At 41.9% G+C, this 16,922-nt stretch overlaps 1 protein-coding gene across 2 annotated transcripts in view; it reads right to left on the bottom strand.

Moving 5' to 3' along the window:
* The window catches only part of CNP (2',3'-cyclic nucleotide 3' phosphodiesterase), a 42,532-nt gene extending 26,411 nt beyond the window's left edge, over positions 1-16,121 (bottom strand). The window contains exons 1-2 of one of the 2 annotated variants that reach the window (XM_089668786.1): positions 15,968-16,121; positions 6,152-6,827 (exon numbers count right to left, since the gene is read on the bottom strand). In XM_089668786.1, coding sequence (XP_089524912.1) covers positions 6,152-6,827; positions 15,968-16,072 — 781 coding nt within the window. In that variant the 5' untranslated portion in view covers positions 16,073-16,121. Of the gene's footprint in view, positions 1-6,151; positions 6,828-6,988; positions 7,136-15,967 lie in introns of those variants that run through there. The other variant, XM_089668787.1, reaches the window with a different exon arrangement.
* Positions 16,122-16,922: the final 801 nt, after the last annotated feature.

Below are 16,922 nucleotides of genomic sequence, written 5' to 3'. Positions count from 1 at the left end.
CACAAAGAGACTCACCCAAGCTCTGCTGCAAAATCAGAGAAATGTGAGTGGGGGTGCTGACCTTTCATTCCAGAATATGTAGCAAAATAGCTGGCAACTCATTTCTTCATCAAAATGTCTTTGTTGGCACACAGTAGAAGATATAAAATCCATGAAAGCTGATGTGTTTCAGCCACAGCCTCTAAAAGCTTTGGATTTTTTATCTTCTACTGTGTGCCAATAAAGACATTTTGATGAAGAAATTAGTTGCCAGCTATTTTGCTACATTTTTCAGAAAAAAAATCTAGTACCTCCCAAGAAAGAGGCTCCAGGTGAGGGACTGGATGTCAAATTCCAGTCTTTTTTACACTTATTGCATGATTTCAGAGTGCACTGCTAACGTATTACAAGTTGCGATAGAGCGCATTGGGATAGAATTAGCCCAAAGGAGACCTGAAAGGTAAAAAGGAGAGAGAGGCGGTTTCAAATATCATTGAATAGATCGAATTTCAGGTTTTGCAATGTTCCACTGGACTAATTGTGTTAGCCTGCAAGTAACAAAATATACCCATACTTGTGGGAGTTCTAAAACCTCCAGATTTGGGCGATTGGTATAGGATTTTTTTTTTTTTTTTTTTTTTTTAAAAGAGTTTCTTGAGGGTTTATCATTTCATATAAATGTATTAATGGCTGATTGGAGTTTAGAAAGATAATTTTTAGAAATAGGGAGTGCTCTAAAAAGATATAGTAATTTGGATAATACAGTTCATTTCTGTGGGCTGCCATTGCTCACCTCTCCTCCTGAAAATGATGACTGCCTGTTGTCAGGCTTCAGTGGGTTCAACACTTTCAGAAACTGAGCTGGGAAAAGAATGCAGATCAGGAATGCCGACTTCATTATTCTGGGTCTGGAGCTCAGTTTTGAAGGCAGATACAACTGGCAGACAACTAACCATTTGAGAAGGGATGTTGGTAATGGTAGCCTGTATAGATTGCTTTGGATATTTCACCATGACAAATACAATTACAAAATTAGGTTAGTGAGAAATACTGAAATGTTGCTTCTGTAAAAGGAATACCTGTTTTATCAAACCTGGATATATCTAAAAACAGCAGTACAGTGACATTAAATTTACAGGCAGATCGATTTTTTAGACACGGAATGTAGTTCAACACACTAAATCTCACCAAACACAGAATGTTCCAGAGTCAAATGGTGTTAATCTTTAAATAATACATTTATATTGATCTCCTCCTCAAATCCTGATAAAGCTGATGGGTTCAACATCAATGAAGCAATCTACTGGTCACAGTTTACTAAGACAATAAGTCCTCATGCACACTGGACGTTTTTACAGCGGCTGGTTTTGGCTTTTGACATTTTTTTCTACAGCCAGTAAACTCCCCAGCATGTTATCCTATGTGTTCATGCACACAGACTGTAATCAGCGTTTTTTGGTTGGAAAAAACCCCCCGGAACTAGTGGTTTTCTAGAGGAGTTATTTAGCTGTAAAAACGCTTTAACTCTGAAAAACAGTATGCTACGCAGTACACCTGCGTTTTTGGACTTTTTTTGACCCAAAAAAATTTTTTTTGGTCAAAAAAACTTCTAAAAACCGCTAAAAAATACAAAAACACTGAAAAACTCACATTAACGTGACTTTACACAGCTAATGTTACCAGCGTTAAGTGTGCAAGTAGCCTCAACATGGTTATGGATGAAGGCCATTGGCCTAGGCTAGGAGTCTCCAAACTTTATAAACAAAAGGGCCAGTTTACTGTCCTTCACACTTTAGGGGGCCAAACTGTGGCCATTTGGAGTAGAAATTGTCATGGTGTCAGTGGAAGCAAACAATGCATCGTTGGCGTCAGTGGGAGGAATAACGCCCCATCGTTGGCGTCAGTGGGAGGAATAACGCCCCATCGTTGGCGTCAGTGGGAGGAATAACGCCCCATCATTGGCGTCAGTGGGAGGAATAACGCCCCATCACTGGTGTCAGTGCATAATTGCTGATGTCAGTAGCAGGAAACATGGCCCCCTTCTGAAAAAATTATCCACTAAGGCAGAGGTGGCATTCTCTTCCATCACTCCTGTTACTTGACTTGTGGTTTTCCAATTTTTGTCATGATACTTTCAATCTGCATTAGTCACTTACATATCCTGCTCTACACTTCTTCTCACATAGGTTTTACTATTTTTTCCCATCCTTCCACTATTTTTGTTACATAGTCTGGCCAAAAAAAGACAAAAGTCCATCCAGTTCAACCATTAAAAAAAAAAAAAAAATGTGCCAGCACACAGCAGTGAAGACTTATCCCAGAGTGTCTCTTCTCTTTACTTTCAATCCAAAGGAAAGCAGTAAATGAATTGCATCAGACCCACACTGGTTTGCCTTGTGTTTACCAGGAGGTCTATTCATAGTTATAAAGGTGCATTAGTGACTTACAATGATGTGGTGCTGTCTTCATCCCATGGCGCTTAATAAGGTCATGTTAACATGATGTTGCTATAAATATCTGAAAAGTATGGCGAGCATTTGTATTCAGCCCCCCGGAGTCAATACTTTGTAGGACCGCCTTTCGCTGCAATTACAGCTGCAAGTCTTTTTGGGGATGTCTCTACCAGCTTTGCACATCTAGAGGGACATTTTTGCCCATTCTTCTTTGCAAAATAGCTCAAGATCTGTCAGATTGGATGGAGAGCGTCTGAACAGCAATTTTCAAGTCTTGCCACAGATTCTACATTGGATTTAGGTCTGGACTTTGCCTGGACCATTCTAACACATGAATATGGTTTGATCTAAACCATTCCGTTGTAGCTCTGGCACTATGTTTCGGATCGTTGTCCTGCTGCAAGGTGAACCTACGCCCCAGGCTCAAGTCTTTTGCAGACTCTAACAGGTTTTCTTCTAAGATTGCCCTGTATTTGGCTCCATCCATCTTCCCATCAACTCTGACCAGCTTCCCTGTCCCTGCTGAAGAAAAGCATCCCCACAACATGATGCTGCCACCATCATGTTTCACGGTGGGGATGGTGTGTTCAGGGTGATGTGCAGTGTTCGTTTTCTGCAACACGTAGCCTTTTGCTTTTAGGCTAAAAGGTTCAATTTTGGTCTCATCTGACCAGAGCACCTTCTTCCACATGTTTGCTGTGTCCCCCACATGGCTTCTTGCAAACTGCAAACAGGACTTCTTATGGCTTTCTTTCAACAATGGCTTTCTTCTTGCCATTCTTCCATAAAGGCCAGATTTGTGGAATGCACGACTAATAGTTGTCCTGTGGACAGACTCTCCCACCTGAGCTGTGAATCTCTGCAGCTCCTCCAGAGTTACAATGGGCCTCTTGGCTGCTTCTCTGATCAATGCTCTCCTTGCCCAGCCTGTCAGTTTAGGTGGACGGCCATGTCTTGGTAGGTCTGCAGTTGTGCCATACTCTTTCCATTTTCGGATGATGGATTGAACAGTGCTCTGCGAGATGTTCAAAGCTTGGGATTTTTTTTTATAAACTAAACTTTTATCATTTTCTTTAAACTTCTCCACAATTTTATCCCTGACCTGTCTGGTATGTTCCAAGGCCTTCATGAAGTTGTTTGTGCACTAATGTTCTCTAACAAACCTCTGAGGGCTTCACAGAACAGCTGTATTTATACTGATTAAATCACACACAGGTGGACTATTTACTAATTAGGTGCATTCTGAAATCAATTGATTCCACTATATTTTAGTTAGGGATATCAGAATAGAGTGGGCTGAATACAAAATGTACACCACACTTTTCAAATATTTGCAAAAAATTTTGAAAACCATTTATCATTTTCCTTTCACAATTATGTGCCATTTTGTGTTGGTCTATCACAAAATACATTTACAATTTTGGTTGTAACATGACAAAGTGTGGAAAATTTCAAGAGGTATGAATATTTATCAAGGCACTGTATTTAGATCTGGCAGTCTTAGGGGAAACTATAGAAGCAAACACTACCCCCCACTCATTATCCCACTCCCACCAATGATAGTACATCCTCCTGTAAAGGATGTACTTCCCTGCTGGAGCAAATTGGATCATGCTTTATTGGGGTGTTTTACCTTCCTCTGGATCTTCTGTGGGTATTGGATAGGGTAAATAGAGGGTGTGTGTGAGTTTGTTTTCTGTATTGGTTGAACTGGATGGACTTTAACCAGACTATGTTAATACTGTATGTAACTGTGTAAGAACACAAAAAGAAAGCTAAAGAACACACACCATCCTATTTTCTTCAATTCCTGTGCATATTGAAAGTTTCTTCCAAACATCATTCAATGATCTATTTGCGATCTATTAGCAAGGCCCACCAAACTCCCCAACTGGTTAAAGAAACTCAGCACAACACGACTAGCAAGAGGAAATTACTACGGATCTTATACAGTCTGAAATTTAGCTTATTGATTCACAGGGTTTAGAAACAACTTCAATACATTTTGTAATATCTGCCCTACCCAATTTTACATAAATACAATTTCACAATATTTGCATTGGCTTTGCCAAGCACAGGCAGACAAATGACAAAGATAAGACTGGAAAAGCAATTTCCTGCTGTAAATCAACACCAAACATAGTAAATGAAAAAGTGAAACTGTTTTGGGTGTAACAAGCTGATACAGTTAGCTGAGCCAACAGGTTGAATAACAAAACGAAAAACAAAACAAAACAAAACAAAACAAAACAAAACAAAACCTTGCAGGTTCACACACCCACCCAATGAAATTACCTGTGACACACCTGCTCCAAAGTCATGCTAAATCTGCTCTAAATGTCCAATACTGAAGATTACAGTTTGGACAAACAGGCAGTCAGTGGTGCAACAACTACAACAGATACCCTTCACTAGTATATTACAATTTTATCTGAAATATCTGTCCAGAGGTAAACCAGAAACATGGAAAAGAGCTCAATGCACGCTTATAGAACAAGAAACTGTAGGTTAATATATATATATATATATATATATATATATATATATATATATATATATATATATACACACATACATACATACACACACACACAGATATATATCTGTCAAAAATTAAAAGGGAATTTTTCAGCTGTTACATTATTTCTAACCATACAATGTGCTTGGTGCTATAAAGGCCACCTTTTGAAATAAATAAATGCAACCCTTTTGGTAGCAAAAAAAAAAAAAAGAAGTGCACTTGTTATTTTGCAAATGAGCCTGGAAAGCATTGCAACAGTGATCAGCTCCTGAAAATTTTCCCTCCAGCTCTGTGTTTACAGATAAGTAAGGACTTTCACTACTGAGCTGAAAAAGTGTCAATGGACAGCGAGTGCAATAATCACCACACTTGTGTTCCACTGAGAACTTCAAAATGCGTCTGCCGCGGTGCAAGAGAGGTCTTGTAGTTCATTCATTCACAGATCTGCCCTCACAGCCATGTCAAAAGTGACAGCCTCTGTGGACCAAAAGTATCGCTGCATGCTGTCAGAGGGGACTGTTTAGGGGTCTGCTTGCAACCATGTTACACCATCAATATAGGCGTAACATGTAGTATGGTTCAGAAAGTGGACTTTATTAGCCTTTATTCCTATGAACTTTTTTTTTTTTTTTAATAAAAGTGTAAAAGGATCAGCATTAAGCCACGTTGACTTTTTTAGCCATTAGTCTATTGTTCATTACCATGGAGGCATCCGTTGTGCACAAATGCACCAAGAAACTTCTTAAGCTGGCCATAGAGGGTTCAAATCTTGGCCGGTTCAGCAGGGACTGGCCAAGAGTCGAACCATGTATGGGCAAGGCTGAATGTACCAAGTTGATTGATCAACTGTATAACCAGTCTGTCAGATTTTACATATGATTATTGCTAGTGGATATTATAGATGCTAGCAGATATCACTGTCTTCTCCTGATGGGGATGCCCCCATGCCAGGAGAACACAATGGCTCTGCAATTTTTTTTTTCTCCTGCAGCCTGTGGTTGCAGAAAAGAAAAATCCCTCCATGTATGGCTGGATTTAGAGAAACAGACACTCGCTAAAGTTATAATAGCATTAAACACCCACATGCTTTAAGAAATACAACTCTTGTTCTACACTAAATTATCTTACATTCTTACATTTTAGTCCCAACAGGTATGATAAAATATTTCTACATCATAATAAATTATTTTATACCTACATGCTTGTAAACGTTTTTTAAAGGCCTTTAAATTTCCCAGCTGTTCCAGAAATTCATGGCTGGTCTTCCTCAGGGAATCCTCATCCCGCTTAGCTAGGAACCATCCAAAGTACAGAGGAAGCAGATCTTTTTCCAGGGAGGGCCTTAGGTTCTTAAGCTCTTCTAATGATAACTTCCAGTGGTTTCGATCTTTCAACTGTGCACAATCCAGTCTCCAAGGTGTCTTGGGTTCCAGGACAACTACAGTGAAATGGTACTTGTTGGCCAAATCAAACAACTCGTCAAGGCGCTCATGATCATGGTGTGTATCATCAAGGATAACCAGACTGGCTTCACGCCTTTCAAAGCAAGTTGTTAATTCGTCATCCAATTTAGTGTAATCTCCTCCACTAGAACTCCTAATTACCGGTTTGATTTCATATTGGTCAGCAGAGATGAGACGTGATGTTTCTTTATATTTTTGCTCAATTTCTTTTGCCAGTGTTGTCTTTCCACTCCCAGGAAGGCCCCTTAGAAGAACTAGAATTTTTGATTCTCTGACAGTAACTACAGTGTGGTCATCAACTAACAGTGGGGACTTCTGGCCTTCTAGGTGATCCTTTGAGGCTTGCGAAGACATCCTGTAGTTTGGAGGCTTCTCTTTACTTGACTTGGATCTCTTGAAAATAGCCCCAACCTAAAGAAACCAAGAGATAAGATATTGTCAAAAAAAAAAAAAAAAGACTTCAGGGAAAGACGTTGCTTTAAAAAAAATAAAATAAATATGTTGTGGTGAGAGAGGTTAAAAAAAAAAAACCCCGCTAATTAACATAGATCTTAAAATCAGATGCTGCATACTTGTGGTTATTGTTTCAGTCCTCTATGGATTTAAAATACTGCAGAATTTTTCGGAGGCAGAGGAATGTTATCAGTTCTGTGTGCAAATGAATCTATTGTTCATTTTGAAAACCCAACAACTAACTCCCACTTCAAACAAAACAAAGGAGTAGTTGGTGAGCCTCTGACACTATAACCAATACCATTCACTGCTTCCCACTGACATCTCCACTCTGCTTAACAGGCTAGCTATTGTCCTTCGGGATAGGCATGTGCAGGGGATTTTAAAAAGGAATGAAAAAAAGTTTTTTTTTCTTTGGCAATTTTGAATCCAACAGAATTTTGATTAGTGTGGGTGGTTACTATTAGTGGAAATTTGTGCTCCCATAAAATATCATATTATTGCTGACACCGAGAAAATGTGGAATGACGACTGTTGAGCAGCATTTTAGCAGCATGTTTTAAAACAATCCTGCTTGTTACATCATTGGAGCAGTTGCCAGCAAAACGCACTTTAAATAGTGATGATCAGAACTGTGTAAATTACAATGCACATTAACTGACATATGAAACTTAAAATTTGGATCCTCACACTCTTCATTCCAGCAACTTCATGTGGAAGATGTCAAAGGGTAGAACAGTGGGAGGCTCTGGCACCATGCTTTCCCATCTCTCTCTTTCCTACTCCTTCTGTCCTCTATGGGACTATATGAGGTCATTACAATTACATTAATGTTGCATGCCCGGTATGTTACAGGAAAACTTTAGCTAGCCACACATGAACTAAAATTCAGCCAGTTCAGCAGGAACCAACCAAGTTTCAATCCATGTGTGGTCATTCACGTTCATGAGAAATCGTTCTACTGCTCAATGCTCTCACAACCGGGATTGCTGGAAATTTCCAGTTCCATCTGCTGGCTGCAGAGCTGGTCTGTGGATTCTGGACAGCAGGGAGGTGGGGGAATCTCGCCTCTGTCAGAAAATAATGACAAAGCGGGGAGGATTCCTGAATTCACACCAAATGTGTGGATGGGGGAATCATTTCAGTTTTTTCATCCAATTGGATGGCTGAATGACCACGTATGGTCAGCTTTTAACATCAAAGTCATTAGCAATAATTCAAGAGAGATCCTAATTCAAGTGTATTTAGGCAGGTCCTTACTCTACATACTTGTTGATAGATCTAAGAGATTGTACGATTAGATTGTATTTTGTGTGGGAAACGTTAATCTTCAACTATAGAATGAATCCCTTTAAATTTAATGTATTTCTTTACACTGGTCTGTTGCACTTCCCTTGCGGTGTTAAAAAAACCTGCTTGCCGCATTTTTGGGCAGTTAAAAGGGAAAAAAAAAAGTTTTTTTTTTTTGCAGAAACGCATAACAGTCAATTTAACATGGTTTCCTATGGGACATGTTCACATTTATGCTTTTTTGCTGCATTTTTGGAAAGGGTCAGGGACTGTTTTAAATGTAAAACGTTGCATTTTTGGTTCAATAGACTTCAATGGAGATGCTTTAGAAACCACATGTAGTGCGGTTTTGAAGCATTTTTTGATGCGGTTTTGCGTTTTTAATCTGCCCGGTAAAAACTTGGCCCAAAAAAACCCATTAAAGTGAAAAACGCATTAAAAGACGCGTCAAACAAGTGTGCAAAAAAAAAAAGTACAATGCACTGCAGAGAGCACTGCAAAACGGACAAATGCAAGCTGCATTTGTGTGAACCAAGCCTGAAATGCACTGAAAACGCAACAAAAAGGCATAAAAAATGCACATGTTGCATTTTAAATGTGAATTTTGAGTCACATGACCTACAAAAAACAAACCCTAAACGTTGCAAAATTGCGTGTTATCACTGGCCTTTATTGGCACCTATTTTCCTATCCGCAAAATGTCGATAACACGATTTTTGGCTGATACATTTAGTTTTTGGTCACACCATGTACAAAAAGTAGTGCATGAAGGACTTTCAAAATTGGTGCGACTCCATCTCAATTGCATCGATATGACCGCTTCCCTGTGTTCTCTCCCAAAAGCCATAAGTCACTGGTACCCCTCATTTTCTCCTCTCCCGATATCAGAGTCAATGATGGCACCTCTCTATTCCTCCTTTCCCACCAACGAGTCAGTGATGGCACCCCTCCATTTCTCCTCTCTCAATACCAGTGAATCAGTTATGGCAGCCCTCTATTTCTTCTTTCCCTCTCCCCATAAGTCAGTGACTGCATTGCTCCATTTCTCCTTTCCATAAATCCATGACTCCTGGCCATCCTCCATTGCTCCAATCACAATACCCATGAACAAGGCCAGATTTCTATCACTGGAGCTGTAAGTACACAACATTTGGTGTCCAAAGCATCCACCTATATAAATGTTTGTTTGCCTGGTCCTATTTTGGCTTTGAATATCATGACAATGTTTACATAAGCTCATATGAGACACCAGTATTCTTCCAGAGCATGGGAACATGAACACGTGGTCAATGACTATGCAAGGAAAAGTAGCCTCTCGGTCATATAGGCATGGGCCTACCGTTCCTAATGCCAAGTCCAGCCTTGCCCATCACACTAGCTACTTTTCGTTCCTTCCTGATCTAACCCGTGTGAATCAAGGAGCACTCATTTTTTTTTTTTGCTAAAATACACATAAAAATTTATACATTTGCCTCCTTCTAAAACAGGACATGCACCTTGCAGGTACAATAAATTACTTTCTCCAGCAGACCATTGCTAAGGTCATCTTCCTAACACACATATTGCTGCATACCATGTGGAACCAACTTACTTAATATAAATATATACTAAAAGTGACCTTCATATACACTCATTAGTACCCAGTCCACCGAACTCTTGATAACTAAACCAAGGCTGGTCATACATGGGTCGAATTCTGAAAAAAAAATTTTTTCTAAATAAAATATCGAAAATTTTGTGCCTTTAATCCGATGGTGCCACCATTGATTTCGAAATTAAACCAACCAAGCCTTCAATTGCACCTCATGTTGGGAACCTTCTTTTCTTTCCAGGTCGCATGCTTATTTGTTTTTTGAATATATTTCTCATACAATTCTCCCATCATTAATTAGAAATTCATTCGCTTTTTAAACATTTTCAAACATGCCCGGTCACTCAAATTTGATGGCCGCATGAAAATCAACCGATGCTGTAGCCCACTAATGGTGCGAAATTCGAAAGAAAATTCTTAGCTATGATTTTCGAAAGAAAATTCATTCAGAACTCGACCCATGTATGGCCTTGCATAAGGCTGGCCATACAGTGAACAAATTTCAGAGATAATATCGCTTAGTGGCTGGCCCTGTTCTGTTCAACAATAATGTGATTTGGCCAAACAGCAGTTGCATCTGATCAGAATATAATAGCCCAGCAGGGGGAACTGTTGATCCGCCTGTGTAGGCTGAACGAAAAATATCTAAGGGCTCGTTCACACTTGACTAATTTCTAACTCTTGCCAAAACACCCCTATAGCGTTTTACAGGCGTTAGGCAAGCGTTTTTAACGCTTCTCTAACGCACTATGCGCGTTTTTTTAGGTGTTTGCCAAGCGTTAATACTGCACCACAAGACTTGAATGGGAGGCTTCAACTCCTCCTGACTCCACGAGGTGTCAATTTTGCCGCAACGCTAAAGCTTCAGTTTGAACAGCACTGTGTGCTGCCATGTATAGAATTTTCATAGCTTGAGGAGTGTTAAAAACGCTTCCCAAACGCCCGTCTAACAAAGCTATTGTGAACTTACCCTAACAGTGTATGGCCAGCTTAAAGAAGCATTATAAACAAAAAATGTATTCTGTTCCAGCTTAAATGTGGTAGCTGCATTAGTTCTAGTTTTCCTTCATTTTCAGTAACAAACTTCCTGTCTTAGGGTGTCCGCACTCTGGACAGAGGAGAAAAGGAGACACCTTTTAGACAGCAGCATTGTTACATGTACACTAGCAACTCCTAAAACTTGAGTTTAGGAGCTTTTGGTTTTTGCCAAAGGTCCTAAACTCAACTCCATAAAAGCCTGTGTCCATGTACAGATAGGCTTTTAGCAGAGTTTAGGAGCTGCAGCATTTAGGAGAGGTTAAACCTCCTACTCCTGAACGTAGATGAATCGTGTTCAGGATAGGAATGTTTTGACCGCTGGCCGTGGGAAAAAAAAGTGTTTTGCATTTTCACGCGACCGGCAGTCAAGGTAGGCTGGTGTACATGTAGCCTTACTCTTCTCCAGAGAGAATAGGTTTAATATTTGTAATCATATCTCATAAGGGAGGTCCTCCAGAACCCTTATTAGTTTTGTTGCATTCATATTTAGCTCCAAAGTACAAACATTTATATATTTCAATTATATCTGCTTTATAGCTGTCCACCCCTCTGTTTTAATTAGGTCTTCTTGTAAAGTTTAGGGTTGCCAGCTCATCCCTTTAAAACTGAACAGATATTAATTACACAGGTTCTGGGGCTGATTAAAGTGGTAATTAAACTCACTTAGTGCCTTACCTGCATTAAAGTAGCCTAAGAACCTGTGTCATTAATATGTGTCCGGTTTTACAGGGATGAGGTGGCAACCCTAGTAAAGTTGCTATATCCTTTTGTGAAGTTATTGTATCGTCAGCAAATAATGGAGATTGAACTATTTATAGGATTATCATTTTTTTTATTTTTTATGGTTGAACTGGATGGACTTTAGTCTTTTTTTTCAGCCAGACTAACTATGTAACTATGTTCCAAACTCTATTTATGAACAAGTTAAAACAGAACTGGTCCCATGACAAAACCCTGGAGTATCCCACTTACAACTCTAGACCAGGGGTCTCCAAACTTTCTAAAAAAAAAGGGCCAGATTACCATCCTCCAAATTTTAGGGGGGGCCAGACTGTGGCCAATGGCAGTGGAAAATATCCTGGCGTCAGTAAACAATGCCTCGTTATTGGTATTAGTGGGAGTAATATTGTCAAATCATTGGTGTCAGTGGGAAGACAAGTGCCCGATTGTTGGTCAGTGGGTGTCAATTTGAGAAATTGTGCCATTTGGTTAATCAATGGGAGGAATAGGTGCCCCATCGTTGGCATCAATGGGAGAAATGGTATCTCATAGGTGGTGACAGTGGTAGAAAGGGTGTCCTATCCTTGGTGTCATAGAGGACTAGTGCCTATTGTTGGTGTCAGTGGCAGGAACTATGTCCCACTGTTGCTGACAGTGGAGGGGAAAAAAAAATACCTCAAGGGCTGGATAAAAGCAAACAAACAAACAAAGGGGCCACAGTTTGTAGACCACTGCTCTAGACCATTTAGAAATTTTGCCATTTAAATCTCTGCTCTGTGGATGGGCTCGTGCGATCTATTTTTTATCCAGTTGTATACAATCTCATCAATTTGTAACAGGGTGGATTTGATTTAAATCAAACTATTGTACTTAGGAAGGAGAAAAATAATCATTACCTTAACAATAACAATTTAAACAGATTTATTCAACTGAAACAATAACATTACAGCATATGTTATTTGCTTAAACAAACATCCATGTTTGTTAACTAATTTGGCTAAACAAAATATATATATTTTAAGAAACTTAGGCTGTCAGCCCCTTCCTCCTCACACTTAGTTTCACTTTCTTCTTGTGCAGATCTATTCCACTCCAAACAATCAGAAAAATATTGTTTCTATTCTATTCACTGAACTTCTTGAAGCTTAGCACTGAAGGGGTTGATTCTGTATTCATAGGTTTGTAGAAGTTAGGATTAAGGTCTTTTTCTTAACTCTGTTCATGTTATAGCATTTTTGCTGTGAAGAAGAGGCATGTGATCTCCGCTGAGTCAAATTCAGTTTTGAGAACTGCAAAAGTAAACCAAGCATCTGTGATAATATCTTGTGGCAGAGAAACTGCCCAATAATCTTACAAAAACCTCTGGAAGAGCATGACATTGTGAATGGATTCATGGAATTTATTTACCAAAAAAATTAAACATATACAGCCTTATTCTACATAATTAAAAAACTAATCTTTATTTCATGATGGAATAACCTTTGGATGGTAATATATTTTCTTCAAAAAGCATTTTAAATAAAAAAAAATCCGATTTAAATAAAAAAAATCCGATTTAAATTAAAAAAATCCGATTTTTTTTATTATTATTTTTTTTTTTTAAATCATTGATTTTTATCCACCCTGATTTGTAAATGAAGTGTTTATGGGGTACTGCAACACAATCTAGCTACATTACGTCCACCTCTATCCAAATTACAGCTCACCTCCTCACATTTTCAGTGTGGGGACAGAGTAGTGTTAGATATACTAGCAGATTTAAAAAGACTTAAGGCTCGTACATGCAATGAGAATATTGTCTGTTTTTTGTTTGTTTTTTTGCATACGGGTCTCACATCGAAAAGAAGTTACGAAACTTCTCATACAACAGATTAAAAATTTGGAAGTAATGTATTGTATTTTATTTTTGGACGAACACTGTAGCAATTAAATGAAAATCATACAAAAAAAATATTTGTGCTTGTCCCTTCCAATAATTTCAGAAGAAAGCAGTGTACTAATTGGTCAGATTATCATACGATCGCTTTGAATCCAGTATTTTAAGTGCGATTTTCTGATCATGTGTACCAGGCTACAACTAACAAGATGAAAGCCAAACTTCAGCTAACACTTTTTAAGGTGCAACAGTTTTTTCTCCTTGTGGGATAAAAGGTTTTACATAAATAAAAGCTGATCATTGTAAGCACCACTTTCAATGTTAAATGGTTTGTCTCAACCCTCCAACTGACATTTGTTGCTGGACAGCTTTGTCTGTTGAAGTTGAAAAATTAACAGACTTACTGGCTGCAGCACCAGGTAAAATTAAGGAGAAAAGACTGCAAATAAATAATAGAAAAAAAATGCAGCCATCACATCTAATAGGATTGGTAAGCTGTTTTTGAGTTGAGCTCATTTAGAAGGCAGCTTAGTGCTCTTCTCCATGCAGAGCTGCTGGCAGATGTGTCTATAGCCACTTGTGGTGCCTGTTTGGATGCTGCTATGAGATGCTTAGACAGCAGATTAGTGCCACCCTCCATGCAGAGCCACTGACAGATGTATCTGCATCCACCTTAGAGCTGAGTGCAGGCAGTCCATAGAAGTGGAGGCACATGCAGCACTGCAGACACAATCACATGTCAAAGTTTGACATGCAGGTAGAAGTGGGTGCTCGGGTCCCAATGCAGATGTTCTGTGTTGGGATCTGTGCACTCACTCCTGCCTGTGTATCAAACATTGCAATGTAGTTGCATTCTATGCTAGTGCTGCATGTGCATCCACTTGTATGAGCTGCCTGCGTGCAGCTGCAACTGCATGGAGGACAGCACTAATCTGCAGTCTAAGCATCTCAGAGCAGTATGCAGACAGGTACCATCCTACTTCTACAGTTCTCACCTCCTACACACAGACATAGTAAATAGAGAACACGCAGCACGGTCCCTCCGCGCACACAGTAAATGGCGAATGTGTGGCACTATCCCCTCCATACACATAGTAAATAATGAACACGTGGCACAGTCCCCTCCACACGCGTAGCTAACACGCAGCACAGTCCTGAAACCGCAGCACAGTCCCCTCCCTCCACACGCGTAGCTAACACGCAGCACAGTCCCCTCCACACGCGTAGCTAACACGCAGCACAGTCCTGAAAACGCAGCACAGTCCCCTCCACGCGTGTAGCTAACACGCAGCACAGTCCCCTCCACGCATGTAGCTAACACGCAGCACAGTCCCCTCCACGCATGTAGCTAACACACAGCACAGTCCCCTCCACGCGTGTAGCTAACACGCAGCACAGTCCCCTCCACGCGTGTAGCTAACACGCAGCACAGTCCCGAACACGCAGCAGTCCCCTCCACGCGTGTAGCTAACACGTAGCACAGTCCCAAAAACGCAGCAGTCCCCTCCACGCGTGTAGCTAACACGCAGCACAGTCCCGAACACGCAGCAGTCCCCTCCACACGCGTAGCTAACACGCAGCAGTCCTGAAAACGCAGCACAGTCCCCTCCACACACATAGCTAACACGCAGCACAGTCCCCTCCACACGCGTAGCTAACACGCAGCACAGTCCCCTCCACACACGTAGCTAACACGCAGCACAGTCCCCTCCACGCAGCAGTCCCCTCCACGCGTGTAGCTAACACGCAGCACAGTCCCCTCCACGCGTGTAGCTAACACGCAGCACAGTCCCCTCCACGCGTGTAGCTAACACGCAGCACAGTCCCCTCCACGCGTGTAGCTAACACGCAGCACAGTCCCCTCCACGCGTGTAGCTAACACGCAGCACAGTCCCCTCCACGCGTGTAGCTAACACGCAGCACAGTCCCCTCCACGCGTGTAGCTAACACGCAGCACAGTCTCGAACACGCAGCAGTCCCCTCCACGCGTGTAGCTAACACGTAGCACAGTCCCAAAAACGCAGCAGTCCCCTCCACGCGTGTAGCTAACACGCAGCACAGTCCCGAACACGCAGCAGTCCCCTCCACACGCGTAGCTAACACGCAGCAGTCCTGAAAACGCAGCACAGTCCCCTCCACACACATAGCTAACACGCAGCACAGTCCCCTCCACACGCGTAGTTAACACGCAGCACAGTCCCCTCCACACACGTAGCTAACACGCAGCACAGTCCCCTCCACACGCGTAGCTAACACGCAGCACAGTCCCCTCCACACGCGTAGCTAACACGCAGCACAGTCCCCTCCACACGCGTAGTTAACACGCAGCACAGTCCCCTCCACACGCGTAGTTAACACGCAGCACAGTCCCCTCCACACGCGTAGTTAACACGCAGCACAGTCCCCTCCACACACGTGATAAGCACAGGTGAACGCCACACACATAGCGAACACGCAGCACAGTCCCCTACATAAACAAAAACCACGTGATCAGCACAGGTGCCCGCCACTTCCTCCACTGACAACCCCTGAAGGCCCCTCCCCCCCGTGCAGGCAGTAACAGGCCGGTGGCCTAGCAGTTACCTTAGGCCAGGTGAATGCTGTCGGTGTGTTGCACAGCACAGGGGAAAGGCACAGCCAGTGTGACAGCCCGGACAGACGCACAGTACTGGGGAGCCTACTACACATTTCTTCCCTTGTCACTGCACCTCCCTGACTACAGACACGCCCCCTGTACTAGGCAGGCCTCCTGGGTGTGTACAGCCCCGCCTCCTCTCTCCCCCATGTACTGTGTATTGTGCTGATCACACAATGCCTGCCGTTATAGACACATACAGGCACTGCTCCGGGCACACTCAGCAACGGACATTACTAGAAGCCCGGAGTATTTTGTGACCAAGGGAGATGCTTCTAGATTGCTGGCAATCCCTGTCTGTTCCTAGCCTGGTACACACATGACAATGTCACACAAACGATCGTCCGAGTTCTGTTGTTGCATGCTAGTCTCATATCGATAATAAAGAGGCGACTAGAGTCATTCCTGTACGACAGAATACAACTCCCGCAGTGACGTCATGCAGCGCTTCCCAACTGGGGGGGCCTACTGGGCTTGGCGGGGGTGCCACGTTCTGTCCCTTAGTTTTGTGCAGTGCTGGAGATGGGCCGACTAAGGACTCTGATGTGAAGGATTTAAAAGAGGGGGCTGAGGAATGTGATTTAAAAGAGGGGGGCTGAGGACTCTTGTGATGCAGGGGGGCTGAGGACTTTGTTGTGATGGAGGGGGGCTGAGGACTCTGATTTAAAAGGGGTGGACTGAGGACTTTGTTGTGATGGAGGGGGGCTGAGGACTCTGATGTAAAAGGGACGGAATGAGGACTTTGTTGGGAATGGGGGGTGTTGATGACGCTAATGTGAAGGGGGGGGGGGGACTGGGGACTGACATAAAAGAGAGGACTGAAGACTCTGGTGTGAAGGGGGCATGAGGACCCTTAAAAGAGGATGACTGAGGACTTTGCTGTGAAGGGAGGACTGAGGACTC

Source organism: Staurois parvus, unplaced genomic scaffold (assembly GCF_062004578.1).
Source record: "Staurois parvus isolate SC_StPar_1 unplaced genomic scaffold, SC_StPar_1.0 ptg000063l, whole genome shotgun sequence".
NCBI lineage: Eukaryota > Metazoa > Chordata > Amphibia > Anura > Ranidae > Staurois > Staurois parvus.
This window is presented reverse-complemented; position numbering and strand designations above follow the sequence as displayed.